At 44.1% G+C, this 18,187-nt stretch overlaps 1 protein-coding gene across 3 annotated transcripts in view; it reads left to right on the top strand.

Moving 5' to 3' along the window:
- Positions 1-568: 568 nt before the first annotated feature.
- Positions 569-18,187, top strand: part of bnipl (BCL2 interacting protein like) — a 74,461-nt gene continuing 56,842 nt past the window's right edge. For 2 of the 3 annotated variants that reach the window (XM_072238322.1, XM_072238315.1), the window contains exon 1: positions 569-781. In XM_072238322.1, the coding sequence (XP_072094423.1) occupies positions 693-781 (89 nt within the window). In that variant the 5' untranslated portion in view covers positions 569-692. The remainder of the gene's footprint in view (positions 782-18,187) is intronic. The other variant, XM_072238329.1, reaches the window with a different exon arrangement.

Genomic DNA, 18,187 nt, shown 5'->3' with positions numbered 1-18,187 from the left:
TCTGGGTTCCTGGCCCTCTTCCTCCTCACTAACTAACTCAAAAGCCATACGTTAAGTGTGAATGTTACGTGAGGAGACGGACAAACAGTTGTGAAGCCTCGTACAGTCAAACAGCTAAGCCACATATGTCACTGCAAGGAAGACAGCAAGCATTTCGAGAGGAGGAAACTGATTTACAACATGGAAATTGCTCCATATTCCAGACATGGCATTCCTGTGTGACTTCTTTGAAGTTTGATAATTGGTTTAAACTAAGTCAATATTAAGTTATAACGTCGTACGATATTTTCCAAGCTAAATAATCTCATGCTAATAATGAAATTCTTTTTTCTTTTCGAATTACAAATTGCAAATTTAGATCGGGATGCACGGAAACATAAATATTTACGGTAAGATTCCTGAACGTGTTCTCCAGTTTAGATGAAACTCGACGGCACTAGGACCCAGTAGCGGCCGCAATGATAAACGCATAGTTCAATGAACTGACGGAATAAAAAGGGTGTCTGCTAACAATCTCGTTTCTTATTCTGATCCCTCCTCGTTGGGGGAGGGCGAGGGGAAGAGGAAGAGGTGGGGTGGGGGTGGGCAGTGAGGAATAGGGCTGGCAAAATAAAGGGAATCAGATCAACACAGGCTGGCCTGGAGTACGAACATTCTCAAGTTTGTTTCAAGTTAGTTTTGTAACAAATGTCATGAATTCGCCAGTACTGGGAAATGACCCTGTGCAGAGAGAAGACGGGGTACGTAAAGGGAAAGGAGACACGGCGGAACAGAATGGGAGGTGAGTGCGAGAAGAGGGAGGGGGAAGACGTTGACTAAATGGACGAGTTTCGACCTAAAACTGACACGTCAGGTGGGCGGCAGGAGGAGTTTGTGGTTCATCTTCCCCTCCACTTCAAGTTTTTATTGGCCAGGCAGCTCGACTTCCTATTCTAATTACTAAATGTTTATCCGTCTTTAAATTATTATGTCGTTAGGTAATTTCCTTCATGCTTCTTGATAATTAGTAGCTTTTTTAAAAAAAATCTAGTTCGTGTTCGGTTTTTCCACTGTTTGGATAGTTGGTGGTGGTTTCCGAGCGGAGTGCCGCCTGGGCCTCCTCATGTTGATGGGAAGGCCTTGACCTGAGAAGAGTTCCCACCCCGTTATTGAGAGCGCAGCTTGTCATCTGGCTCTGCAGCTCCCCAGGTGGGCATGTGAAGAGATATGGCGCTTTTCACCGGTCTTGGACCGCACAAAGCTTTTCACGGCCAGTGGAGTCGTCATTCGAAACACGGCAAGCTGCCATACGATTATCAGATCAACTCTTTCATTGGTGCTGTGTAGGAGTGGATATTGGCCCAGAACCTTGGGAAGAGAGTCCTTGTTTTTTTAAAAAAAATTTCTTCCCACTGCTATCAGACATCAGAACCAAATGCCTCTTCCCTATCCCCTTCCCTATCCCCTTCCCTGTGGTGTTGTCCCGTTCTCAGATCTTAACTCCAGCTCTGCACGTTATTCTGTTCATGATCACCTCTCATTCCCCATTGCACCACTACCCTGCACTGTTCTGTCTGGTGCTTGCCATGAATTTTGATGATTACCTTGCTCTCAGTCACGGTCATCCCGGGTGTGGGTAAACCTACATTGGCTTCCGATTCAGCAATGTTAGAGGGCAAAATCTCTTGCTTCAGGTAATAGTTCCTGTTCTTTCCCACCTCTGTGATCGTCACCACTTCATTTGTCTTCTCCAAGCACCCAAAGCCCCAGATGCCTTTCTTGAACCTTCGTTTTATAAGGTGCCCCTTAACATTGTCAGTGGATGTCATTTATTTGGACTTTCCGGAGGCCTTTGACAAGGTGCCGCTCAACAAAATAAGAGCTTGTGGTATTAAAGGTAAGGTACTAGCCTGGACAGAAGATTGGCTGATCGGCAGGAGGCAAAGAGTGGGAATAAAGGAGGCCTTTTCTGGTTGACTGTCAATTCCACAGGGGTCAGTGTTGGGACCTCTTTTCACATTGTATGTCAATGATTTATTTGAAGAAATTTAGATTATGAGAACACTCAGTCCTCTTTTATTGTCATCTAGAAATGCATACATGCATTAAGAAATGATACAATGTTTCTCCATCAAATTGATGGCTTTGTGGCCATGTTTGCAGAAGATATGAAGGTAGATGGAGGGGCAGGTAGTGTTGAGGTAGGGAGTCTGCAGAATGATTAGAAGAATGGGCAGAGAAGTGACAGGTAGAATATAATGTAGGGAAGTGCATGGTCATGCATTTTGGTAGAAGGGAATAAAGATGTGGACTATTTTCTAAATTGGGAGAAAATTCGAAAATCGGAGGTCCAAAGGGACTTTAGAGGCCTCATGCAGGATTCTCTAAAGGTCATCTTGTAGGTTGAGTCGATGGTGATGAAGGAAAATGCAATGTTGTTATTGATGTCAAGAGGGCTAAAATACGAAAGCAAGGAGATGATGCTCGGACTGTATAAGGCACTGGTCAGACCACACTTGGAGCATTGTGGGCAGTTTTGGGCCCTTAATCTAAGAATAGAAACCGAAGAGACTTGCATTTTAGAGCATTAATTTTGTTGTGATACTTTGAAAGCTTCACTGAGGCCAAATCAGCTAGAATCTACAGATTTACGTTCCTAAAGGATGGGTAAAATTGCACTGAGATCAAAACAGAAATTCTAGAAATCCTAAGAAATTGACTTTTTTTTTTGAACATGGAAAGGTTGGTTATATATAATTTGTTGAGGGCTGTTATGTGCCCAGCAGGAAGATAAGATGGTGTTCTTCAAACCTTCATTTGAATAGTTTAAGGTCCCTATTTTAGAAAGGTCATTGGGATTGGGTTAAGGATTAACCGGACAGGCAATTGGAAGCCAAAATGTTCCACAAAGTCGTCATTCAAACTGTGTTTGATTCCTCCATCGAGGAGACCACATTGTGAGTGCTAAGTACCCTACATGAATTTTTTTGCATATGTATTTACTCAGGAGATGGACTCAGAGTCTGTAGAGGTGAGACAAAGCAGCATCGATTTCATGGACCCTGTACAGATTACAGAGGAGGAATGTTTGCTGGCTTGAGGCAAATTATGGTGGAGATATCCCCAGAGCCTGATAAGGTGTTCCCTCGGACCCCGTGGGAGGCAAATGCAGGGGCCCGAGCAGAGATATTTAAATCATCTTTAGCTACAGATCAGGTGCCAGACGATAGCTAATGTTTAAGAAAGGCTCTAAAAATAAACCAGGAAATTATGGACTCATGAGCCTGACATCAGTAGTGGGAAAGCTATTGGAAGGTATTCTAAGGGACTGGATTTATGAGTATTTGGATAGTCATAGACTGATTAGGATAGTCAGCATGGCTTTGCATGCGTGGTGGGTCATGTCTAACCAACCTTACAGAGTTTTTGAGGAAGTTACCAGGAAAGTGGATGAAGGCAAGGCAGTGAATGTTGTCTACGTGGACTTTAGCAGGGTAGTCGACAGGGTCCCGCGTGAGAGGTTGGTTAAAAAGGGTCAGTCGCTCGGCATTCAAGATGACGTATTAAATTGGTTTCGATATTGGCTTTCGGGGAGAAGCCAGACAGTGGTGGTAGATGGTTGCCTCTCCCGTTGGAGGCCTGTGACTGGTAGTGTGCCACAGGGATTGGTGCTGGGGCCGATGTTGTTTGTTATTGACATCAATGATCTGGATGATAATGTGGTTAACTGGGTCAGCAAATTTGCAGATGACACCAAGATTGGGGGTGCAGTGAACAGCGAAGAAGGTATCAGAGTTTGCAGAGGGATCTGGACCAGCTGGAAAATTGGGCTGAAAAATAGAAGATGGAATTTAATGCAGAGAAATGTGAGGTGTATTTCGGTAGGACCAACAAGGGTAGGGTTACGCAGTGAACAACAGGGCACTGAGTGCTTTAGGACAAAGGGATCTGGGAATACTGGTCCATAATTCACTGAAAGTCAGGTTGTAAAGAAAGCTTTTGGCACGTTGGCCTTCATAATTGGAAGTATTGGGTACGAAGATGGCATCTTCTGTTGAAGTTGTACCGGACGTTAGTGAGGCCTAATCTGGGGTATTGTGCACAGTTTTGGTTACCCACCTACAGTTAAGATGTAAATAAGGTTGAAAGAGTACAGAGAAAATTTGTAGGAATGTTGCTGGGACTGGAGGACCAGAGGTATAAGGGCTCTATTCCTTGGAACATAGAAGATTCAGAGGAGATGTGATAGAGGTATACAAAATTATGAAGGGTATAGATAAGGTAAATGCAAGAAGGGTTTTTCCGCTGTGGTTGGGTAGGACTATGGCCAGAGGTCATGGGTTAAGGTGAAAGGTGAGAAGTTTAATGGGAACATGAGGAGAAACTTCTTCGCTCAGAGCATCGTGAGAGTGTGGAACGAACTGCCAGCACAAGTGGTGCATGCGAGCTCAATTTCAACAATTAGGAGAAGTTTGGATAGGTACATGGATGGTAAAGGTATGGTCCAGGTGCTGGTTGATGGGAGTAGGCAGTTTGAATGGTTCAGCACAGACTAGATGGGTTGAAGGGCCTTTTCTCTGCTGTACTTTTCTATGACTCTACACCAAGGTAGAATAAGTACAAGTCAATTGCTACTTCATCCAGAAGAAGTGAACATAATGTAAAAGTGAGGGGCTCGGTCTGGACCCCACCCACTTACCAAGCCTGCTTGCTATTCAATACGATCACAGCTTATCCGATCTGAGCTTCAGGCCCACTTTTTCCACTTTTTCTTCATAAGCTTGATGATTCCCTTTGTAGGCCTTGTTTGTATTTGATAATTCCACTTCCATTGCTCTCTCTGGGATAGGGAATTCCAGAGATACTTTACCTTTTGAGAGAAGAACTTGATGACCCTAATCTTAAGTGGCAGCCTCTTATTCTGAAAATATGTTGCAAGTTTTGGATCCTGAGTGGATGTACAATCTGTTGTTGAAGAATTCATCAGATTCAGACCAAAATCAGCAAAGTTTACATGGTGGTGTACAGTACAGATTCCAAAGCTCCACACTTCATCACTCCTTGGTCCAAGCACTGAATTCCAGAGGTGACTTGAGAATGTATGAACTTGACATTAAAGGATGAATGACTGACCATGCCAGTCAAACATCCAAATAAATCTAAAACCAGTGTTCATCAAAAGAAAGCATTCCTGTACGAGAGGTTAATCATCGCAGATCCAAGCCATCACTCCAGAGGTGCCTCAAGCCAATGTCCATCCACAACTGACTCCTCCATCATCTTGTTTCCATTGAGGTCAGAAGTGGGAATGTTGCACAATTTTCAATTTCGTTTCCAACTCCTCAGTAGTTTATGACTGCATGGAGCAGGATCTAGGCAATGTTCAGACATGGGCTGATGTGCCAATGACCAGGAAAGGGCAATTACCTCTTTAGTTCAAGAGCCTAACTACCCTTGACTTTCAATGGCACTGTCAGCACCAATTCATTCACCATTCGTATCGCGGGGTTCGCGGCTGACCGGGAGCCCGGCTGCATCAGCCACACCGAGTGCAGTGTCGTGACTCGGCTGGCAGAGCTGACTGATCGCTGCTGCTGTCTGGGTGCAGTTTCCACGTTCTTGCTGTGACCGAGTGGGTTTAATCCAGGCAGGTTGGTTGATTAACTGGCTACAATGAGGAGGTGAGCGGTGGAACCTGGGGATGGGGTGGGTCGGGATTTAAACCAGGATTAGTATAGAATTAGTGTAACTAGGTGATTTCCACCATTTACAAACACACGTCAGAAGCCTTTTGGAATGGATTTTGAACTCCAAATACACAACATGTATCGGTTCTCCCCCTGCCTGGGTCAGCAAAGTACCCACTACTCTCAAGGAGTTTGACAGCACCTTGGATAAAGCAGCCCGCTGGTGACCGTCTACTCCGACACCTGTGAAATGCTCGACAGTTACCAATGCACCCAAAAATGCTGGAGGAATTCAGCAGGACAGGCAGCATCTATGGTGGGAAAATAAGTAGGTGACATTTCGGGCTGAGACCCTGTTCATTTTCATCCATAGACGCTGCCTGACCTGCTGAGTTCCACCAGCTTTCTGATTTTCTGTATCTGCAAAATCTCACCTCACAGTTCAGGTCAAGTCCTGTTTTATTGTCATTTAACCAAGTACATGTATGTAACCATATAATGGATATAGAAATGAGACAATTTCTCTGCACCAGTTATTGCTTAGACAGTAATATCAGCTCCCAAACTCGTAACATTGAGGAAAACAAGGGCAGTAGTTACAGTACATGTGAACGTCCTTGAAAAAGCAGAGTAACACAATAGCTTGTGTTATTCTGATGAAAACTGTGGACGTGCTATGTTGGCAGCAGAATGTGCAACAACACTTGCGGGCTGCCCCCAGCACATCCTCGGTTGTGTTGGTTGTTAACCTAAATTATGCATTTTACTGTGTGTTTCAGTCACACGCTACAAATAAATGAATCTGAATTGCTGACTGAGAACGGTATCACCACTCTATGAAAATAAAAAAAAGTCTTTCATGTACTCAAATTTTCAGAACACTTAGTACCACAACACTTTAAAGTTTAATTGTAAAAATAATAACTAACTTTTTCATTCTTTCTTTCTTCACATTTTCCCACATTATATCCTGTCCGTGGTCTGTGGACAGATGGGTCGAGCTTGCTGTGCAAGTCAGCCAGTATGAATGAATTGGCCCAAAAGGCCTTTTTCTCTGCTGTATGAGTCTTATCTACTCCTTTTTTGCCCACTCACGTTCTATCGCTCTGCACACGTTTAGTGTCATCCGCAACGTTGCCACACTTGATTGCTTTATCCAAGTCACTATCCTATGTTATAAATAGTTGACGTCGGCGACTGATCCCTGGTGTACCTCCCTAGTTAGTGATTGCCAATCCAGGAATGACCCATTTATCCTGACTGAGCCTGCTATCTAATCCGATCTCTGTGGAAGGAATTTTTATGTGGAATCGTATGGAATGTATCGTGACATCCAAATCCAGAATGCAAGACCGTGAAACACAGGAACAGAATTCAACCCACCAAGTCTGCTCCGCCGTTCCGTTGTGGCTGATTTATTAACCCCGTTCTCCTGCCTTCTCTCTGTAACCTTTGAAGCCCTGACTGATCAAGAAACTGTCAACCTCTGCTTCTAAAATACTCAAAGACTTGGCTTCCACAGCCACCTGTGACCATGAATTCCACATATTCACTACTATCTGGCTAAAGAAATTCCCCCTCATTTCTGTTCTAAATGGATATCCCTCTATTCTGAAGTTGTGCCCTCTGGTCCTAGACTCACCCACTATAGGAAACGTCCTGTCCGCATCCACTCTACCCAGACCTTTCATCATTCAATAGGTTTCAATGAGATCCTCCCTCATCTTCTAAACTCCAGTGAGTACAGAGCCAGAGCCATCAAACACTCTTCATACATTAACACTTTCATTCCTGGAATAAATCCCATGAACCTCTGCAGAACCCTTTCCAATGCCAGCACATCCTTCCTTAGATAAAGGGCCCAAAGCTGCTCTCAGTACTCCAAGTGAGGCCTCACCAATGCTTTATAAAGCTTCAGTATTACATCCTTGTTTTAAATTCAAGTCCTCTCAAAATGAATGTTAACATTGCTTTTGCCTTCCTCCCCACCGACTCAACCTGCAATTTAAACTTTAAGGGATCCTGCATGAGACTCCCAAGTCCCTTTGCACCTTTGCTTTTTGTATTTTCTGCCCATTTAGAAAATAGTCTATGCTTTTGTTCCTTCTCCCCAAGTGCATGACTCTATTCCATTTGCCACTCTTTGCCCATTCTCCTGATCTGTCTAAATCCTTCTGCAGCCTCTCTGCTTCCTCAACACTCCCTGTCCTTCCATCTGTCTTTGTATTGTCTGCAAACTTGGCCACCAAGTCATCAATTCCATCATCCAAATCGTTGACATACAACATAAAAAGAATCTGGCCTAACATGGACCCCTGTGGAACACAGCTAGTCACTGGCAGCCAATCCAAAAAGAATCCCTTTATTCCCACTGTTTGCCTCCTGCCAATCAACCAGTGGTCTGTCCATGCTAGTATCCTTCCTGTACTACCCTGGGCTCTCATCTTGTTTAGCCGTCTCATGTGCAGCACCTTGTCAAAGGCCTTCTGAAAATCTAAGTGTAGCACATCCCGTCAATCCTGCATGTTATTTCCTCAAAAGAATTCCAACAGATCTGTCAGACAAGATCTTCCCTTAAGGAAACTATGTTGGCTGTGCTGTATTTTATCATGTGCCTGATACTACCCCGAGACTTCATCGTTAGGAGTGGACTCCCAACATCTTCTCAACTGCTGAAGTCACGCTAACTGGCCTTTACTTTTCCTTTTTCTGTCTCTCTCTTCCCCCTTATTAAAGAAGTAGATTAGATTAGATTATGAGGACACTCAGTCCTCGTTTATTGTCATTTAGAAATGCATGCATTAAGAAATGATACAATGTTCCTCCAGAGTGATATCACAGAAACACAAGACAAACCAAAGACTAACACTGACAAGACCAACCACATAATTATAACATATACTTACAGCAGTGCAAAGCAATACCATAGTTTGATAAAGAGCAAACCATGGGAACGGTAAAAAAAAGTCTCAAAGTTCCGATCGACCCCTGATAGTCCCCGATAGCAGGAGGCAGAAGGGAGAGACTCTCTCTACCATAAACCTCCAGACACCGACAACTGTTGATGCATTGGAAGCACCTGACCACAGCCAACTCTGAGTCCGTCTGAAAACTTAGAGCCTCCGACACTGAGCACCATCTCCGCCGAGCGCTTCGACCCCGTCCCGGCCGCCAAGCAACAAGCAAAGCCAAGGATTCGGGGCCTTCCCCTTCAGAGATCCTGGATCACACAGCAGCAGCAGCAGCGAAAAAGGCATTTCAGAAGTTTCTCCAGCTGTTCCTCCGTTCTCTCACGTCTGTCTCCATCAAATCAGGATTGTGCACGGCACCATACTTGACAGATTACAGATATCATTCACCGGAGTGGCTGCGCCAGCTGCGTCGTGCTGCCATCTTCTCCTCCTCCATAGAGTGAGATGTGTAATTTTCCGTCCTTCAGAACCATGCCAGAATCTTGTGATTCTAAAACATTTACATTTATTGACTTGTAGAAGAGTGCACGACAGAAACAGGCCTATTTGGCGTACCTCATGCAGGCCAACCATGATCCCATAGGTCTGTATTCCTCTGTTGCCTTCCTATCCAAGTACCTCTCCAAAAGCCTCTTAAGTGTAATTGTATCTGTGTCCACTACCTCCTCTGGCAGCTCATTCCAGATGTGCATGCTCAGATCTACAGTTTTCTGCTTTCTCAATCTAACCCTATGCCATTTAGTTTTAGAAACCACTGCCCTGGGAAAAAGATTCTGACCACCTGTCCTATCTATGTCCCTCTATAAGGCCACTCTGCAGCCACCCATGTTCCACTGCACGTAACCCCAATTGTTTCCTGATAACCTCAGCAACATCCTGGTACTTCTACCACATCCTTTCTGCAGTTTGGCATGCAGGACTATACACAATTAAGTGGAGTCTAATCTCAAAAACTCTAGAAAATGCATCAAATGTGGTTTGGGCCCCTGAAATTGTAGAACAGAGGGGCTAAAAGTTAAGCTGCTGAGGGAAATGAACCAATGGCTCGGACACGACAGACTTGTCGGAATGGATGAAAGGAGAGGGAAAGGAAAATGTGAATTAAGTGTGGTGGAAGCAGAGCAGAATAAACAACTGAATCTGGAACTTGTTGGGGTAGAAGGTGAGGAATAGGGGAGTTACATCTTTTCCCTGGGTAAGAAAGAACAGTACCATGCAGGAACGGACAATGCAGGCCACGATGTCTCTGCCAATAATGACGTCAGTTTGAACTGCACGTGGTCTATGTTCTTCCCATCCCTTGCCTATTTATGTGTCTTCGTCAAAAGGCTTCTTCAGCATTGTTCTTGCATCTGCTTTAACCATACGAGTATGCGGAACAAGCTGCCGGGGAAGTGGTTGAGGCAGGCACAATAATATTGTTTAAGAAGCCCTTGGAGGGGTGGGGCTTAGTGGGATATGGGCCAAATGCAGGAGATCGGGACTAGTTGGGTCAGCACGGACTGACTGGGCTGAAGGGCCTGCACCATGCTGCATTGCTGTATGGCTCCAGGAGGCAAGTGTAGCTTGCCCTGTGGGTTCTTATAGCAGCGCCTTTGAGTAGAACCCATGTTGAGGGTCTTCCATTAGAATCTGCAGTGCAGTTCTTATAATCAGCCCATTAGATTCATGCAGCTCCTAAGGAACAATCACATTAGTGCCATACCCCTCATTACTTCCCTGCGCTTTGCAGCATTCGCCTAGACATGGCCATCAGCTCCCCTACCTTTCTCCTTGCAGTTAGCCTGCACTAACATCATCCGATTAGCGTGCCAGCATATCTTTGGGATACAGAGGAAATGGAAGAAAACCAAGGTGGTCGTCGTGAGAACTGGCAACATTAGGGTTTGGGATTGAGACCTGACATGCCTCAGCACCGCACATCACGTGCAGTTCCTAGGAAGAGGGCACTGTGTTATGATGAAAGGTGGAGCAGGCAGAGTTTATCCTCAAGGGAACTCGAAAGAGTAAGAGGCATGATTCCGCAAAGGATTGACAGGGTAGGAGCCACCCTTAACCCTACCTCTGCGGCAGAAAACTACAGACCACCTCTTAACCTCCATGGACTTGCCTTTGGTTGTGTCTGTTTGTTGTTTCTGCAGTGTAATTTCTACACTGCACAGTATAATTTTATGTATAATTTATATTTGTGTGTAGGCTATACCTACATGTCTGCGATACTGCTGACAGCAAGTTTTTCTGTCAGACTGTAAGATAGAGGAGCAGAGTTAGGCCGTTCGGACTGTCGAATCATCATGGTTGATCCATTTTTCCGCTCAGCCCCAATCTCCTGCCTCCCCCCTGCATCCCTTCATGCCCTGACCAATCAATAATCTACCATCCTCTGCCTGAAGTATACATAAAGATTTGGCCTCCACAGCTGCCTGTGTCAAACAGTTCCACAGACTCAAAGATCTTTGTACTGTAACTCACCGTCCTTGCACACTTAACAATAAACTAAAGGGTTCCCTTTTTAAGGTGATGAAATGGAATTTCTTCTCTGGAGATTATGAATCCTTTGAATTTTGTACCCTAGAAAGTATATTAATGGCTGAGGTAGGTTTTTGGACTATAGAAAATTGAGTTATGGGGAACAGACAAGGAGGTAGAGCTGAGCAGATCAACCATAATCTAATTGTACGATAGTCTGGCTTGATGAAAGTTATGACCTCCTCCTATATAGATAAAAATTATAGTCAATAGTTTCATTATTGCATTTCTGAGGCTAGCATTTTTGTTTACCAAACTCAGCGGTCTCCAGCCACCCGGCCACGGACCGGTACTGGGTTGCAAAGCATGTGCTACCGGGACACAAGGAAACGATATGATTTGGCGATATGAAACGATATGAGTCAGCTGCACCTTTCCTCATTCCCTGTCACGCACTGTTGAACTTGAACATAGGGTTGCCAGCTGTCCCGTATTAGCCAGGACATCCTGTATATTGGGCTAAATTGGTTTGTCCCATATGGGACCGCCCTTGTCCCGTATTTCCCCCGCTAAGGTAGAGCATTCCTATGAAACCGTTCGTAAGCCGAAATGGCGTGAAGCGAAGAAGCAATTACCATTAATTTATATGGGAAAAATTTTTGTGTGTTCCCAGACCCAAAAAAAACCTACCAAATCGTACCAAATAACACATAAAACCTAAGATAACACTAACATATAGTAAAAAGCAGGAATGATACGATAAATACACAGCCTATATAAAGTAGAATTAATGTATGTACAGTGTCGTTTCACTTAACAGAATCGGGAAGATTAAGCCAAAACCAATTTGTGGAAAAAAATATCAGCAAGTACATGTATGCGCACATCACGCATGCGCACACAGGTGCCCGCGCAAGGCTTCATGGTCATGGTAGTCTTTCTCGGGGTAAACACAAGTGTCCCGTATTTGACTGCTACTTTTGTCCCATATTTGGGAGTGAGAAAGTTGGCAACCCTACTTGAACACCACCACCCTACCCCGTCGGCCGGTCTGCAAGAATATTGTCAATATTAAACCAGTCCGCGGTGCAAAAAAGGTTGGGGACCCCTGACTGAATTGAATTGAAGTTCTCCAGCTGACTAACCAAGTCACTTCAAGTGACAAGTAAACTGCTGGAGGAATTTGGTGGGTCTGTGGAGGGAAATGGACAGCTGATGTTTCGGGTCAGCGTTGTGCTTGTTGCAACAGATTCCAGCATCTGCAGTCTCCTTTACAGCAATCCTCCAGGGTATTTGTCCAGCAACGTAACAACGATGCCATTGTGTTGGCCCAGGAGCATAGTAGGATTGGCTAATTATTGTCACATGTACTGAGGTACAGTGAAAAAGTTGCCATGCAACTGTTCCTACAGATCAAATCATTACACAGTGCAGTGAGGTGGTACCACCTAAAGCAATAACAAAATGTGATAGCTACAGAGGAAATAGAGTGCAGGTAAACAGTATGGTTGAGGTCATAATGTGGTAGATTGTGAAGTTGAGAGACCATTTTAAAGTACTAGGGAATCAGTCAATATTTTAATAACAGAGGGTATAATCTGTCCTTGAGCCTGGTGGTCCCTGCTTTCAGGCTTCTGTGTCCTCTGTCCGATGGGAGAGGGGAGAAGAGAGAATGTCTGGGTGGGTGGGGTCTTTGATTACGCTGGCTGCTTTATTGAGGCAGTGAGAAGTGTAAACAGCAGGAAAGGTGGCTGGTTTATATGATGTGCTGAGCTGTGTCCACATCTCTGCAGGTTCTTGTGGTCACCGGCAGTGCAGCTGCCGTACAAGATAGGATGGCTTTCTATAGTGCATCTATAAAATTGGGAAGAGTCGACAGGGATTTGCCAAATTCCTTCAGCCCGCTGAGGAAGGTGATCTGTTTGTGAGTTTTCTTTGCTGTGGTGTCTAGTGGTTGACGCCATGGCCGAGAAGTGGGCAGCCCAATGTGTGGAGCAGTGACGTGTAGATGGGGAAAGGTGGACAGGTGTGCTGGAACACAGTGGCCTCTGCTTCTGTAGAAACTCTGAACAGATCTTTGGCAAGCTGGCTAGGGAGTTGCCTCTGAGTCATCCATGCCTTGTTGTTTTATTTAAATTTCCTGCCCTATTGTTTGCCTGTGTCGGTAAGACTTAGCTAAGAATGATCCGCCCTTTTTAATATGGCTTCAAATTCCAAACAGGATTCCTGTGTGCATAAGTGGGATGGCAGGGGTATGGAGGGTGGAAATATTTAAAATTCAACCCTGGGAAAAAGATATTGGCTATCCATTCTTTGCTTCTCACAATCTTATAACCTACTATTGGATCTTCCCTCAGCCTCTCCTGCTCCAGAGAAAACAACCCAAACAGATCCATCCTCTCCTTGGAGCACATCTCTCTGATCCAAATGGCATCCTTGTGAACCTCCCCTGCACCCTCTCCAAAGCCTTAACATTCTTTCTATAATGGAGTGACCAGATCTGTATGGAATACTCCAGATGTGGCCTAACTAGAGTTTTATAAAGCTGCAATAATACTTCTCAGCTCTTGAACTCAATTCTCGGCTATTAAATGCAAATATGACAGATGATTCCTTTAACATCCTCCACTTTCAGATCCCTCTGCTCATCAACACTATTAAAGGTCTTCCCATTAACAGTGAATTGTCTCTTTACATTTGATTCCCCAAAGTGCAATACTTCACATTTGACTGGGCTAAACTCCATCTGCCATTTCTCTGCCCATATTTACAACTGATCTATATCCTACTGTACTTTTTGCCAATCTTCTACAGTATCCACAACACCAATCTTCGTATCATCTACAAACCTACTAACTCACCTATCTACACTTTCATCTAGGTATTTATATACATCACAAACAGCAGAGGTCCCATTCCGGATCCTAGTTATGGACCTCCAGTAAGAATAAGTTACCTTGTTTTCAATGAGCAAGTCAATTCTAAATCCAAATGACCAATTTCCATACACCTGATACACCTTGATCTTCTGAATGAGTTTCCCATGTGGGAACTTGTCAAATCTCGTACTAAAATCCATCTAGACAACATTCATACCATTCACCTTCGTCACTTCCAAAATGTCCAATCAAGTTAATAACACATGACTTACTCCACACAAAGCCATGTTGATTGCCCCTAATTAGGCCATGGTAAATCCTATCCCTAAGAAACCCCTCCAGTAATTTCCCTACCAATGATGTGAGTCTCATCGGTAGTTTCTAGGATTATTTCTGTTTCCCTTATTGACTAATGGAAGCATGTGACATGCTGAGCCAGCTACTCAGTAGACTGAGGAGCACCTGTCCAATGAGACAGGTTCTACATTCCTTACAGTCATGAATTTTCTAAATTATTTGTTTTTATTGCCCATATTTTGATACCCTGCCAGTTTTCCAAATGGATAAAGGAAGGAATAAGGTTTTGATCTGTACAATATTGAGATACAAGGAAGAGGCTTTACTTCCAAAGAGCAGATAAGGGAAAAAGAATAGACTTGTGCCTTGCACTTCCCATCATTGCCCAAACGTGGGTAGGGACACCTTGGTAAATAATGGTGAGATAGGGACACCTGGGTAAGTAATGATTCATACCTGTGACATGCTGGTTACAGGCACAGAACACCGCAATGTAAGCTAAGTTTGCCAGTTACAAAAGGAGTATTGTCTAGATAGATGTCATTTGATGTGGATATTTTGTTAGATGTGCAAGAATGAACCTTGGCTGAAAGCTTCTGGTTAAATTTCCAGAGTGGTCCAATTTGCTTCAAAAATGGTTACAATCACATTCCAGCTTAAAAAAAAATACAATTTTCAGATACATTGCTTTGAAAAGAAATCACAACCCATCTCCATTTCTAGATTGAAGAATAAGTCTTGGCCAGGAGACGATTTCATAGCTGCTCTTTCTGGTGTGCTGTTAGATCAGATGTAGGTGAAGTAAAGGATTTGACGGTTAAGGGAAGAGATAGGAAGGTGGAGCTAAGGCTAAAATTAGATGTGCCATGATTTGAATGAATGGCAGAGCCACCATTGGTCCATGTGTCCTTTCCCTGTAACTGTTCCTTACTTCATGTTCAAGCCTTCCTGATCTGATAGGATTTGATGCCGCAACTTTCTGACTTGGAAAGACCAGCTGTGGTTGAGACTCGGTGAGGGAAAGAAAAGGAATTGAGTGCCTGCTGAGAAGGAGGCCATAAAACAAGGTTACCTAGAAGATCAGACTGACAGAAGAAATGAGCCATGGGCAATGTGGTGCCTTAAATCTGCTTTTCCAGAAACAATCTTCCAAGGATTTGTGAATCAACATCAGGGTCTTCTCACAGGCTAACGTTCCCATCCAGCAGTATTTGTGTTCAATTAGCCACAATGGAAAGAGCGTGTTGGTAGCATGCTAAACTCCATACTCCCAAAACAGACACTCGGTTCTGAGGTCTGCCATGAGCAGAATTACCAGAGGAGGTACTGGAACCCTGCTTGAAATAATACAACATCACCATTGTCATTTGGAAATCTTTGGCCCACGACCACCGAAACTGAACAATGAATTGGAATGATGCAGAGATCCTGAAGGCCACGCATTGGGGCATATAAAGCCTTCCATAATCAGCAGGAGTGCCTCACCTGTCAAGCTATCCAGCCATCTATCCTCACCGGCCACCCTGAAACCACAAACCTGGAGAGCGAGAAGTCATCCTCAATCTTAAGAAGAGAATTATCCGATCTGAAGTGTGCGCTTGATTAAAATGTCTAAGTGGAAGCTGAATGAGTTTGCAACAAGGATGGTGAGCCAGTTTTGCCTTGGAAATTTATAATGCACAGGTTGATGGGTTTAATTTGAGAACTTGGACCCCTCTGGTCTTCAGATAGTTAAAGAACAGGGAAATACCCTGTCTGGAGCTGAGTACAAAAGGCAGCCTTGTTTACAATTCTAAGTGTTTGTTTTGTAGGGCAGATGTTCTCATTGTGCCTTTAGTGTGTTGTGACCGTCCCTCCTATATTCTTCCTACCCTATTCCTCTTCTGCTAGCTCATTAGTTTCCTCTGCATTATAAAGCTTAGTTTTGCTTTCTTTTGGCCTCTTTCAGTTCCTCATATTCATCCTTGTATATGATTTCTTTTTCTCAATCTGTGCATTCCCTTCTCCTCAATGCCACCTCTTTAACTCTGTCTCACTTTCGTTGTGTCCCTCCCCTTTTCCTCACCCCCTTATGTCACCCTCTGACACATAACTCTCTTCTGTCTTCCTTCTGGTACATTTTTATATTAATTTTATTTTTTATTTAGCGATACAGGCTCTTCCAGCCCAATGAGCCACATCACCCAGCAACTCCCCTGTTTAACCCTAGCCTAATGACAGGGCATTTCCAATGACCAGTTAACCCACCAACCGGTACGCCTTTGGACTGTGAGAGGAAACCTATGCATTCACGGGGAGAACATACAAACTCCTTGCAGTCAGTGCCAGAATTGAGCTCCAAGCGCCGTAACGCTCCGACTTTAAAAGCATCGCGCTAGCCACAATGCTGCCATGACACCTGTGCATAGCCCCTTTTTCACTTTGTGTGTAGCTCCTTGTCTTTATGGGCAATGGGGTGACCATGTAGGACAGCTGTGTGCTGCAAGGGATGTATTCAAGCACGTTGGGAATTTGACTAAACACGGCTGCGTGGTGTTGTTATAGGATACGAAGGTTTTCTCTTTTAACCAGCTACTTGTGGATGGTGAAGTCTTGACTAGGGTATTTCCATTTCACCTCATTAGCATCACAGTAATATCAGGTTGGCATTGTAACTACAGTATTCATTTGTATTGGTTTGTTCATGGGTCTGGATGTCACTGTAGTGGTGGCATTTATTGTCCATCCCTGTATTCTGCATGGAGATCGCTGGCCAGTGGTGTTCTGCAGGGATCTGTTCTGGGACCCCTTCTCTTTGTGATTTTTATAAATGACCTGGATGAAGAAGTAAAGGGTGGGTTATTAAGTTTGCTGATGACACAAAGGTTGGAGGTGTTGTGGATCATCTGGAGGGTTATCAGAGGTTACTGCTGCACAGGTTGACAGTGTTGTTAAGAAGACGTATGGTGTGTTGGCATTCATCAACCATGGGATTGAGTTCAAGAGCCGTGAGATAATGTTACAGCTATACATGACCTTGGTCAGACCCCATTTGGAGTACTGTGTTCAGTTCTGGTCACCTCACTACAGGAGGGATGTGGATACTATAGAGAGAGTGCAGAGGAGATTTACCAAGGATGTTGACTGGATTGAAGGGCGTACCTTATGACAATAGGTTGAGTGAACTAAGCCTTTTCTCCTTGGAGCGATGGGGGATGAGAGGTGACCTGATAGAGGTGTGTAAGATGATGAGGGGTATTGATCATGTGGCTAGCCAGGGGCTTTTTCCTAGAACTGAAATGGCTAACAGGAGGGGGCATAGTTTTAAGGTGCTTGGAAATGGGTACCGAGGGGATGTCAGGGGTAAGTTCTTCACAGAGAGTGGTGGGTGCGTGGAATGCACTGCTGGTGACGATGGTGGAATCAGATACAATAGGGTCTTTTAAGAGCCTTTTAGATAAGTATATGGAGCTTAGAAAAATAGAGGGCTTTGCACTAGGGAAATTGTAGGCAGTTCCTAGAGTAGGTTACATGGTTGGCACAACATTGTGGGCTGAAGGACCTGTAATGTGCTGTAAATTTCCATGTTCCATCCCTAACTGAACTGTCAACCACAGTGGAGGTGCTGGAGTCGCATATAGGCCAATCATCTAAGGATGGCAGATTTCTTTCCCTGGAACACCGTAGTGACCAGATTTGTCTTTATGAAAACTTTATCAGTTCCAAATGTATTTAATGTCTTGAAACATTCCTAAGTTGTTAATGTGGGATTTGTATATGTAAGTTTGCATTAAGCACTTCCAAGTCAAGTCACTTTTTATTGTCATTTCAACCATAACTGCTGATACAGAACATAGTAAAAATGAGACTACGTTTTCCAGGACCATGGTGCTACATGAAACAATACAAAAACTACACTGAACTA

This window comes from Mobula birostris, chromosome 2 (assembly GCF_030028105.1).
Source record: "Mobula birostris isolate sMobBir1 chromosome 2, sMobBir1.hap1, whole genome shotgun sequence".
In the NCBI taxonomy this organism is placed as follows: Eukaryota; Metazoa; Chordata; class Chondrichthyes; order Myliobatiformes; family Myliobatidae; genus Mobula; species Mobula birostris.
This window is presented reverse-complemented; position numbering and strand designations above follow the sequence as displayed.